Source organism: Platalea leucorodia, assembly GCF_965183815.1.
Source record: "Platalea leucorodia genome assembly, chromosome: 4".
In the NCBI taxonomy this organism is placed as follows: domain Eukaryota; kingdom Metazoa; phylum Chordata; class Aves; order Pelecaniformes; family Threskiornithidae; genus Platalea; species Platalea leucorodia.
In genome coordinates this window covers 71,219,437-71,231,748 of record NC_138826.1, presented here as the reverse complement: position 1 = coordinate 71,231,748, position 12,312 = coordinate 71,219,437, and the positions used below count along the sequence as shown (strand labels likewise).

Sequence of the window (12,312 nt, the reverse complement as noted above, 5' to 3'; positions counted from 1 at the left end):
CTGCCAGATTCACCCATAAAACCAGGAGACTTACTCAAAGCAAAAATTACGTCACGAGTTGGTAAATATATGAACAAAAACATGACAAAAACTGTAATAAATCACAAAGCGTACTTTTCTCAAATATGTTTTAGCTTAATTATTGATAACAATGCTTGTTAACAATGCCCGCTAGCCAGCTGGTAAATAACCTGTAGTACATTTTGTAGAAAATATGGGCATTGTATTCATAGGGGGACTTATTGCTGCACTAGAGTGCCAAGTTCTTGGCTGAGAAGCAAGATGCAGGATACAGGTAAATGTTGGAAGCATCCTTTTGGGACGTTTGAATGATGGGGCAAGGCAGATTTGCCAAGTACACCTTTCATGGTGTTTTAGTGTTCTCCCAAATAATAAGCAGGGCTTGGAAGGCAAGCAGAGATTTTGGATCTTTGACTTGAGACACTGTCAACCTCTGCATGGAAGAAAATATTTCTCCACTTTCAAATATTGAGCTCCTGCCTCTTCCATGCCATGAAACAGAACAGCTGCTGTTTGCTACAAACTGCCTGTTTCGATAGGGAGGCTAATATTTTACCATGTGTTTTCTTTCCATTTCTTCCCTTCTTGCCTGTTGAGGCAAATCTCATAGCTAGCATTACAAGCACTGGATTCAGCAGCTTTCTCCTGGATGAATTTGTACTGATGTTAGTCCTTTTTATCTGTGACTCTAAGAACTAAAATCCCACAAGAGGTATATTTGGTTCACTCCGCCTCTCAGGACATCCAGTTACTTCAAGCTGCAAGCAACCTGAAAGCCCTTGTGGTATTTCAGCATCTATGATACTCTGGGGAGGCAGCGAGAAACAAAACAGAGTTATTAAAGTCAAGATGAAACAGCTCTCACAAAGGTTTGGGGGTCAGGAACAAGGCTGAGACAGCAGGGTTGGTTCAACTTTTCTAAGCAAACCCTTGAGCACCTTGCCCAGCTTTCAAAAGCTGGGGCACAGGGCCAGGAGACCATGGCCACACAGCTCCCAGCCAGCATGCTGAGCTCACATCTGTCTGCATCTACCTACAAGAGCCAGCCCTGGTGAGCAGGGATTAGCAGGGAGCTGGCTACCTCCAAGAGAGGAGCAGGGCCAGCTGCTCCAGCAGCAAATCCCACCTGAGCTGGTCCAGGGGATGCCCACCTGCTAGTACTCTGCCCCACAGAGAATGGCCTTGTCCCTGCTCCCAGGGTGGCTGCACCCTTTGTACCCTGCCATCCATTGCAGTCCTACTGCACACTGACAGCTCAGGAGGGGGATGTCAGAGATGCCACTCGCACGTTGGAGGGTACAGGGGGATAGGTGCTGACCTAGCCAGGGAATAATGCTCTAGATAGGAATGGAAGCACCCTGTGAGGATGAGGAGGGTGAAGAGGCAACAATCTCACCCCACCACAGCCACCAAGCTTGGGTCACTGCTTCAGATATCCCCACGCTTCCAGCCAGCCAGCCTTGCCTCTCACCAAGATCACCTAATTTCCCATTGCCCTCACTCCTCACCTTGATTCCTCACTCTGCCCCTTTCCTGTCCTCCCATAGCTCTGTAAGGTCCCTCCACTGTGGGTACCCACAGACAGGGGAAACCCACTCTTTTCACAGGTAAACTCTACACAGCTCTGTAGAGCCCTGGCCTCTTCTTTGCTTATAACTAAGCCAATGAGTTATGCCCCCTGCTTAAATCCTACCTTCAGACCTTCCCTTTAGCTCCTGACCATTCCCCCCAGGAAGCCTGTTGTCCATGATACTGGCTAAGAAGGGCACGTTACAGAAAGAGCCAATTCAAGGGCAGCAGCAATCAACAGAGACAAGCTGCTAGCAGCAAAACCCAGGAATGACAGCAAGGGAAGGAAAAAAAAAAAAATGAGAGGGAAAAATGACAGACTGCCACAGATGGAGAAAGGAGAGGGGAGAGACAGGGTGGCTAGTCACAGGAGGGGCTGCTGGAGAAGCTGCAGGGACTCGGCAGCTCCAAGTCACACTCAAGGAGGGGGAGCGACGGCAGCTTTTATAGACTCAAGCACAGTAGGCGATGATGAGGGGAGACCGGGGGAGAAAAAACTAAAGGAAGAAAGGATAAGCAAAGAGTGTGGTTTTGTATCATTAGCGAGGACAGATTTCTCTCTCCTCCTGGATGAGTTGCAGTACGTAAGCGTAAATGGCACCATTGTCTCAGGGGACAGATGGTCACCCACATCACAGCTCTGTGCATCCCCCATCCCATCAGAGGGAGCCGGTCCCCTCCCCTGATCTGCACTGATGCAACAGGCAGGGACAGGCATCCTTCAGGCAGGAAGGTCAGGCTAAGCTCTTCATCTCCAACCCCACCAGCTGACCTTGCAGTCAGGGCTTGGCAGGTGAAAGCTGTTACAACTACAGCACTGCACTCAAACTCCAGCCCCCAGACCACCCAACCCATCCAAACACCTATGCAGGCCTTCCAGCAGGAGGGTTACACCACCATCACACCACCTCCTTACTCGTCAATAAAGATCAAGCACTCATGCTGATTCTCTCAGATCTATCAGCCGCCTTTGATACCATTGATTACAAGGATTTGTTGAGATGCCTGCCAAGCTCAGCAGGGATTTGCAGCATGATGCTGGAGTAGCTGTTCCCAACCTAGATAACCTCCAGTTATCACTTTCCATCAGCTTCTGTCTTACATCTTCATAATCACACTTCATCTCTTCTTTTACAAGTCAAGCTGCACTGTTATCTGCCTTCCTTGCTCATCTCAGCCTCCTTCCCTAGCTGCTGGTTACAACTCTGCTGTACTCTCCAGCCCAAATAAAAAACATCCCCCTTGGCTAGCCTGTCCTCTCCTCTGAAGCTTTTCCTGAAATGACCCCTGCTCATTTCAGCAGCGGAGCCCAGAGCACCCCTCCAGGGAGGGGAGGGAGGTAGGGCAGTGGAGCCAGCAGCATCCCCTCCCTGATGGAGGAGCATGGCTGACGTGAAGCAGCACAGTGCAAATCCACGGCCCAAGGAACAGCAGTGACAGATATGAGGGCAAGCCCAATCCATTAACCAGATCCATCCCTTTTAACAGCCTGGTGGCACTTCCCACCACTGCTCAGCTCTCCTCCCCACCAGCAAGAGGCTGCAAACCCCATTTCAGAGAAGCACACTTCAAACAGGACCTCCTTCACCCCTGCCCCACAACAGTGGCATGGAGATGTGTGAGGCACTCGGGGAAGGGGCTGGCCAAGGTGTGCTGGATCAACCAGAACCAGTGGGCAAAGTAAGTGCAGGACAGAAGTGGGTGAAAACTTGAGCCTGGTCCATCTTACACCAGGCTGCAGCCTTCCTACACCTTTCATCTTCCAAAGATGGTTTCCTCTCTAGGACTATAAAGATCTTCCCAGCTCAGAGGCTGACAGCTTGGCAAACTCTTTGCTCCTGTTCTCTCCATAGGTCTGAAATGGGCCAAGTTTTTCAGTCTTTCCTCTTAACCATCCTGGGACCAGCTGCAGGCCATTTGCTGCAGAAGAGCTGCAACTCTATTAACAACTCCTCACCTGAAGCAGCTCCTGTCAAGTATTATGCTCACAACACACAGCAAATTCAGCTGACTGCAGGCCCTTTCCCATGGTCTGGGGTGGGAAGAGTGTCAAGTCCTCAAATAGGCAGCTGGTCAATTTGTTAGTGGTTAATTGCATTATTTAATTCACATTGTTATGACAGAACATGCAATTAGAGGTCTGGTCAGAGTACTTTATAGGTCTTAAACTCAAAATGAGTATTTTTATTGCCCTTTCTGTTTCTCCAAGAGCCCCCTCTGGCTCCCTCACACACCCTGCTCCAGTGCTCAAGAAGGCTGAAAAAGGCAAACTGACCATTTTTCAGAGAGTAAATGGTTCTCATCTCCAAGGCAAAATATATTCCAGTGAATAAACACAATATGCTCCAGCAGGGTTTTTCAGCATTTGTTTCGGTTCAGCAACACACTTTGCAGAAGGATGGGGAGGTCTCCCAAGGCACACACTGCTACCATCCCCACACTGGGCAGAGCACGTAGTCCCTCTCCTCTGGCTTGACACTACCAGGTACCCCCCCAGGCTGGCACAAACCACACTGTCTGTGCTGCATAACACTGTACTACTATGAGAAGACAAGACAAGACCAATCTTCCCAACACAGCCTGAAGAGCAATGGCTGGTGCAAACAGGTCTGTTTTCACTAGGTATAGCAGAACAACACTGGTTTACAGCAGACAAGGATGTGACTTTCATCTTCTACTCTCTCCCACCTGTCTCCCCACACCTTCCACACTCATTGATCAGAAATCCAGGGAACATACCGAGATACCTCATAAAAAGCTGTTGCAGTAGGAGTCCTAGACCCACTTTCCTGAAGCACCAGGGCATGGAACATTAGCAGGTCTTTTATTGCTTTTGGCACATATTGGAGAAACAGAGCAGCACAACATATACACAGAAAAAAAATACCCCTCTCCTAAACCAGTGTCCTCTCACTATTTTGCAGTTAGCCCTTCCTCCAACAGTAGGAATCTATCCTTCAGTAACAGGGGAAAAATCCTCAGAGCTTTGCATGAAGACACTAAGAATTTTTTCAGCCTTATCTCTGATTTTGTTAGACCCTATGAACATTAAAGCTTCAGACAGTCAGAGCTCTGGTTTTGTTTGTGCTGTTGTCCTGCTTCATTTCCAAACCATGGTCTTTGACTTCTCACTATAAAAAACCTCCAGAGAATAAGCTAAAGGGATGGGAGGCAGTGAGATATCCTGTCTCAGCATTTGTGCTTAGATACACAGGGCCAGCTTGCAAGCCAGCCAAATTTAGACCTCATCCCTTTACATCTGCCCACTTGCCTGGAATTGCGTACATCTTGCATACACACAACCCAGCCAATTTCTTACAGATCGCAAGCATGCAAATCCCCTTCAAACACATCCATCCCTTGTGTGCTACTAATGACAACGCACGAGTTTAAATTCCATTTACACCACGTCTGACTGTGCAAATGATCCCTCTAAACTTCCCATCGTAAACTTGCACATCAAACGACCCACACTAATGACACTCCCTTGTCACTAGTTTTGCAGAGGCAGCTTCCTTCCCAACTGCTTGTGCAGGTCCTGAGCACTATCATGCCCCCACTGCCACCTGCCTCTGCCTACCAACCACAACCAGGAACAGGGTTTCTATCCCAGGAAAGAAGCTGGAATTTACAGGACTACTTTTTCCCAATCCAGAGGCCAGGTGGATGGTGTGCCTTTCCCTCCCACCACAAAACTACGATTGCCCAATATTTCATTATGGAAGCACTAAAATGTTCAGACTGCACCATTTCCAAAACCAAACCTGCTCCCTGCATTCCCCTTTGCCTCCCTCCATAGCATCTGGGGAACCAAACAGCATAGCAATCCCAAAGGCACCCCAGGATGCTAGCCAGCAATCCCTGCAGCCCGCTATCCAGAAACTCCCTCTTTAGCAAAGAAGAAAAAATAGGCACCTCCAGAAAGCAACTTTGCCCTCCAAAGGGAGGGGTTAAGTTAAGCATGACAAATTTCCCACTACAGATGGCCATCTGTCAAATATCTATAGAAAGATCCTGGATGCCTGGTTTTCAGAGAGGTAGAGTTAGATGGGGCAAAGCCCAGCCATTTTCCCAAGAGAAGAATTAACAGGGAAATTAAGGGTCAGTTTACAAGCATAGGAAACAACTGGTTTTAAAGCTCATATTCTTAGCACAGAAGGGGAGAAGAGTAGTTGAGAATAGATTGGTCCTGGGGAGATGGCCCTGTTGGCCCAGTGCATGCATTGCCTTCAAATATTAATCAAGTTTATGGACAATTGGTTTATTAAAAGTCACCCTTATTTGCTAATAGCAAACTTCATTCCACCAGTAGGGAGCTTGGCAGAGTGGCAGAAAACCCAGCAGGACCTAAAGCAGGCTTGCCCCCTTTTAAAGCTTGAAAAGCATTTGGCACACGCCCAGGGGAACACCAATGCCACCAACCCCACATGTCCACAGGAGACCTCTGGCTCAGCTCAGTTTCCTACGCAACAGGAGCAACTGTAAAGTTGATTTAGCATGGTGTGGAGTGCAGAGAGGTTAGATAACCTCTTACAGAAAAAAAAAAAAAAAAATCATCTTGCACCTGTTGGATCTTGGGTCTACAGAGCTGTGTGATCAACAGAAATCAATCCATTCCTAAAGGGCACAGCAGCAACATCTTCCTGATTACCTAGAATGATAAAAAGCTATCACAAGTCATTAAATAAGTGCCAGGCTCTTCACCTGTCTTCTGAGCTAGATTTGCAGAGAGACAGGAGAGATCTGTCTTTAAAATGGAGAAGCAGGATTAACACATGCATTTTAGTGTTTTCCAGGTATGCACATAAAAGCTGATACTGCTGACCCCAAGAGTGGAAAGCCATGATCCCTAGGTCCTCAAGAATGATGAATGCTGCTTAAAATTCATAAGCCACTCAATTTTTTACATATTATTACAGCTTCTGATCCATTTCCAAGCATTTCTCTACATACTAGAGAGGGAGGAACCTTTTTTTATTTATATACACACACAAATAAATGTACACATGTAAAAAGAAAAGTAAACCTCATTAGAGGATTACAGGAGCTCAGGCCTTAAGACAGACAGCAACTATTACAAGACTTACAGTAAATTTGCAGTTTGCATTTATTAATTAACTACATCCAGTTGTTATGAAGACTGCATCCAGGGTTTACCAGTACACAACGCAACAGCTTAAGGCAGAAACAAGTACAACATGCTACAGAATCTGCACATAAAATTTCACTCACACAAAACCAAATTGCCCAAGCTGATATTTGACCAGGGCATAATATATAACACACCTATTCACCCAAAGCTTATTAATGAGCAAAACATTTGTCAGCCCCTCGGCCATGTGTGTTACCTGAAAAGCGGTGGGTTTGGCAGCACAGGGTCCCCATGCACCACGGCATCACCTGCTCAGTGACACCAAGAGAAGTACCAACTACCAATCCACACACACCTCACGTTCTTTGCTCCTCCAGCATTTAGTTTGCCACTCTGCTCCCATAGGACAGCGCCAGCATGAAACACCACTATTGCCATTGACAATCATCCTATACCCAGTTAGCTCGTACATAAACGATATCTGTGGCACCAGGCAGGGAGGAGGTGGGGAACAAATCTGTAGGTTTTCCTAGTTCCCCATCAATATGCCCAAGGTCAGTCCTGTTTTCTTGTGCACCAAGCACATAGCCCAAGCCTATACATCTGCCAGTACAAGTTATAGGAAAGGTACCCCTAGAAGCGTGGTAGGACTTTCAGGGACAGGTACAATGGCAAAGCTCCTACTTGGAGGATCTTTAAAGCTAATGAGCTACAAGGCAGCTCCTCAGTACACACAAGCAGTCATACTAGTGTCGAGAAGCCACCCGGCTCTGTACTCTATAAAACACAGCTCCTGGTACTAAAAATTAGTGTATATAAGTGTGTATATAAGCTTTTGCACAACTGGGACCTGACTCACTGCTCCTACACCACTGAAATCAACTGGAAACGCAACACTTTACTGCCCGAGAGCAAAACAGAAGCCTAAATGGCCAACACACTTCACAAATGAAGGAAGGGGGCTGGTATATAACAAAAAACAAGAAAATGACATAGTGAACTGCAGAGCCTATCTTATTACTGCTACAGTTTTAACATTGATTTTTTTTAATGGCACACTTCACTCTTGCTCTCACTGTCATGTCAATATTATAGATATGACAGCAAAGGGAGGTCTGTGCCTCCTGGAAAGAGTTTCTTTTAAAGAAAAGCTCAAAGGACAAACCAAATCTATTGCATTTGACCCTAGGGATGGATGAAGTGCAACGTCTTTAAGGAACCCCAAGTAGTCAAACAGCAATGCAGACATCCAGGCATCTCTCTCATTATCTTCTCATAATTTGCAAAGTGCATCAGGATCCATTTGTGAGGCACCATGTGGCATGCCCTTTATTTAGTCCCAAACACTTTATAAATTTGTAAGATGAATGCTACACAGTTGTTTTGGAAACATGTTTTCACACTTTTCACCCTATTTCACCTGCAAGCTCTACTTGAAATCCTATTTGACATGGAGTTCAGGTTTCATAAAAGGAAAAAAAAAAATCTTACATCTCTCATAACCATATCTCAAATATTGACTGCAACAGCCCCATGGTCTGCAACTCTGAGCAGCCAGCCTTCTGCCTGTTCATCAAAACAGAAATCAACCTAAACAAACTGTTTGGCAGGTTGCTCACACGCTGTATCACACTGGACTCCTTTCCAACAGGCACACTTACCAGGAGCCAAGCCAGGCTCCAGGTGTGCGTTGCATTGCGTACCCAGCTGATTACACAGCAGTTACCTGTATCTAACAAGGTTAATCAGTATTAAAAGAAAAAAATCTGCTCACCAATAAACCAGGGCAACTCAAGCATTCATTTGCACTGTATGTAAAGCCACCCCAGAAACATGCAATCACCTAACTTCAAAGCATCAGGCTCCTTTTCACCATACAGCACAATGGCAAAAAGCACAGTAAATACTCCCTTTGGGGACAAACACCAGAAGTTTCACATGGAACATAGTCCCTATCTTAAAAGGGAGTTAGGGTCTACAATTTTTGCAATAACAGCATTACACATTTATACACTAATATGCATCCAGAAACGATTTTAAAGCAGGGATATAAGTAGTTCTTTCGTCTCTTACTGCACTGCAGCAAAGGAGTATGGCAGTTATTTAATAGCACATGAGAAAATTGCAGGACTGCTCATGGAAGGAAAAATAATCTTCATGGGAAGGGGATTTAAGTAGGTAGAATGCAATTACCTAAATTGAAATTTGGTGGTTAATGACCTTGTGCTTACAAAAATTGCTACATAGTCCTTAACAATCAGAGCTTCCATTTTAAGTCTCATTGACAGTACTTCCATAACAATGATCATCAAGCTCTGGCCTAGTAGAAAGTCAATGATAAGATTAACAGGCTTTAATTAATGCCCCATCTTTTTTGCTAAGTCTTCAGGAAAGGCCAGGTGTTGCCCTATGGCAGGGACTCAGAAGTCTTAGAAGACACTTTGACTTTCATAGAAGCATCCTTTACAAAGGGGCTCATTCTCAGCCAGGGATGAGACCACAGTGAGTGATCTGCTGCCAGGCCATGAAACTGTACCATTTCTACAGTGCTATCAAAAATTAAAAAAAAACATGATGCCAGAACCTGCAAAAAACCTTCAGGGTGCAGAAACTACCCCTCATTCAAAAAAAAATTGTGGGAACTACTTACTGCATGATCCATTCAAAATGAGGACCACAGGGGTGGGGCAGAATCAAAGGAGGAGACAAATCCTCTCCACATAGCCTCTGCTTTTCAGATAGTCTCCTAACTTCACACAGCTGAGCTGAAATCACAGGTCTGAAACAACCCTTTCAAAAGTTTTCCAGCAACCCCAACATTGCCCTTAAGCCCATGTCCCATGTAGCCAGGTGTAATGTCAGCAACAGGTGATTACATGAGGCTTTTTCCTTCCTTCTATAGCTTCTACTACGAAAAAGTCCTTTTTGGAGTCAAATACCACACATCTCTGATGGTTAAAACAAAAGTAACGTTTAAACACTGAGATCGGCATACAGTGCCAAGCTCCTTGAATAACATAACTCCAACACCCTAAAACAAGCTCCTTACTATGTACCAAACTGGAAAGACTGTTTTGACTGACTTTTTAGCCAGAAATAAGAACAGGCACTTCTCTTCTTCCCCCACAACCTCCTTCCCCCATCCAAGAGCAAATCTTTATCCCAAACCCAGGCTATTACTCTTCTCTCATTTTCTGAATCCAGCCTTTGCATTAAGACATGAATCTTTCACACTTTACTCTGAGACCACCGCATGCTGGGACAAGATTCCCAGGCCATAATAAGTAGTGTAGACACACAGTGATTGAAAAGCAATACATAATTCAATACGAAGATTTAAAATTTTAAGGAGCAGCCCATAGAAATGAAAGCAGAAAACATAAACCTTCAACAAGTTCTCAGTTGCTGTGCTTGAAACTGCAACGCCTTTTTAAGAGCTTCTGAGCTTTAAGACAAGAGCTCAGAGCTGAAACCCAAACCTTTTCCTACATTTGAAATTGAAACAAATCTCCAGATTCATCAGCCATCTAAGGTCATCTGTTATTGCTAACAGCACCTCAAGACTTCACCTGGAGTTTCGCTCTTGAAGCTGAAAAGGCTCTTGGAAACATTTTGTGAGTCTCTGCTGCGTGCCTGGACACTCAGATTTAATCTAGAAGCCAATGCATCAAAACCATACCAAGCATCCTTATAGATAATACCCACCAAACTAGGAACTAAGAAACTTCCAGGGAAAAAGCGCCATCAGTTGAGATTTCTAGCCAGAAAAAGGTTTAACATAAAACTTCAGACAAACCTCTCTGATGGTTCATCATCTCCTCTACTTCCTCCCCACCTGAAGGGTCTCACAGTGCAAAGAGCAGCAAGTGCCCTCCACCTGTTTTTTATATTGGATCAGTCTCAAGACCCACAGAGGCCATTGATTCCTAGCAGCCTCAGTGCTAATGAGCTGTGCAGGTGGTCATCATTTGCACTGGGGGGTTGCAGGGGCCTCATTGCAATCAAGGCACCAAGTGTGAATGGTGACACCTGTGTGTGATTGCTGACCTCCCGTGCAAAGGAAGGACGTGCTCACATCCCAGAGCTCTCCCCCAGGGCGTATGAGGCTCAGCATCAAACTCTAAACAGATTTTCCCATTTGTTCCTGCCTAGGCATCACAGCAAGACATTGGCAGGACAGTGGCATGTGCCTGCTGGAAAGGCAAGAGGTCACCTAGGTATCCTTGCAGTCAAGGTCCAGGAGTGGTGGTTCCCTCACCAAGGGCAAGATGCTCAGAGGGAGGAGACACCTCTGCCATTCCATTCGTGGCAGCCTGCCGACAAGCCCCTGGGCTAGCAACTCCCACTCTGTCCCAGGGCAGAGGTGAAAAGGGAGCCGGGAAGGGGAAGAACAGGCCTTTCTAAAATACCTCTCCTCACGCCTTCCCCACTCCCCTCACCCAGCGCCTGGTGACTGGGGCTGTCAGCAGCTCTCTCTGAAACCCCCTCTTTCATAATCACCTTCTTTTGATCACACACTAAAACAGCTGAGGTTCCATTTAAACGCAAGCAAGGAACAAAGCAGTTTGTTAATTATGTAGGAAACTTCATTCCTTACCTGCCAGGTGCCCCAGGAGGGCAGGGAGAGGGAAGGAATGGGGCAGGCAGGAGCAAGAGGCAGGGAGGGAGAAAGGGCAGCTTGGAAAGGATATGGGTTGCACACCATTTTGATGCACCAGTTCCGTGGGCTGGTGGTCTGCTTCAAGCAGAAGAAGACAACCGGGGCCAAGTCAGGGTAGGGGACATCGGGGTCCGGCGGGGAGGTGACTTCCTCGTCCTCACCCAGCTCTGGGGAGGATGGCGGCTGCTCCGGCAGCGTTTGCTGCTCCGAGACCCCCAGATCCACGGGCTCCAGCGGGCAGACGGCGGAGGTGTGAGGGGGCTGCGGGCCTGCGGGCCAGGTGGAGGGAGGCTGGGGGACGTACTCTGCCATGCCAGCCGCAAGTGAGAACCCCTGGAAAGGAGGGGAGAAAGAGAAATGAAACCCATGTGAGGAATCAGCAGCAAGAGCACAACACACCCATGCTTTCCCAGTGAGTTCAGAGCAGGGGAGAGCCGCAGGACTGACAGTTCTGACAATGATAAACCGTGGTTGCACTTTGTGCTGAAACAATTTTAAGCAAAACTCTCTGGTTTAGCCCCAACGCTGAAGCATGGCTGTTTCTCTATGCCAGCAGTTGGAGCAGGATAGCTTCTGCCAATATTTCTCTTTTCTGCCAGCCTCTTTCTTCACCAAGACTCTTCTGGCTAGTCCTCTCCATCACTAACTATTTAAATCATCCCAGTAGCCCCTGAGACACCCTGCCACGGTGCTGCACCATCTCAGGTGATGGTGCCAACTCTTCCGGAGCCAGCCTGAGCACCTTAACGGAGCACTGCGCTTTGTAGCGGAGTGGACCCATCCTGACACAACACAGCCACCCTGCCCTTCACAGTCCCTCACGCGGTCCTGTCAACCCCAGGTTCAGCTCTGCTGCCCCAGGCATGCCCTCTCCCACCCAGGGACACACTGGGCTGGCCTCGTGCCGTGCCGCTCATGGGCAGAACAGTCATTCAAACAGGGAGCTGTAACGCAAACTAGAAGTGGGATT

General features: G+C 46.9%; 1 protein-coding gene across 1 annotated transcript in view; it reads right to left on the bottom strand.

Annotated features, from left to right (window-relative positions):
• Nucleotides 1-11,654, bottom strand: part of CACNA1I (calcium voltage-gated channel subunit alpha1 I) — a gene marked incomplete at both ends in the record, with an annotated part of 159,604 nt that extends 147,950 nt beyond the window's left edge. The window contains one exon of the mRNA XM_082309099.1: nt 11,374-11,654. Within this exon, the coding sequence (XP_082165225.1) occupies nt 11,374-11,654 (281 nt within the window). The remainder of the gene's footprint in view (nt 1-11,373) is intronic.
• Nucleotides 11,655-12,312: the final 658 nt, after the last annotated feature.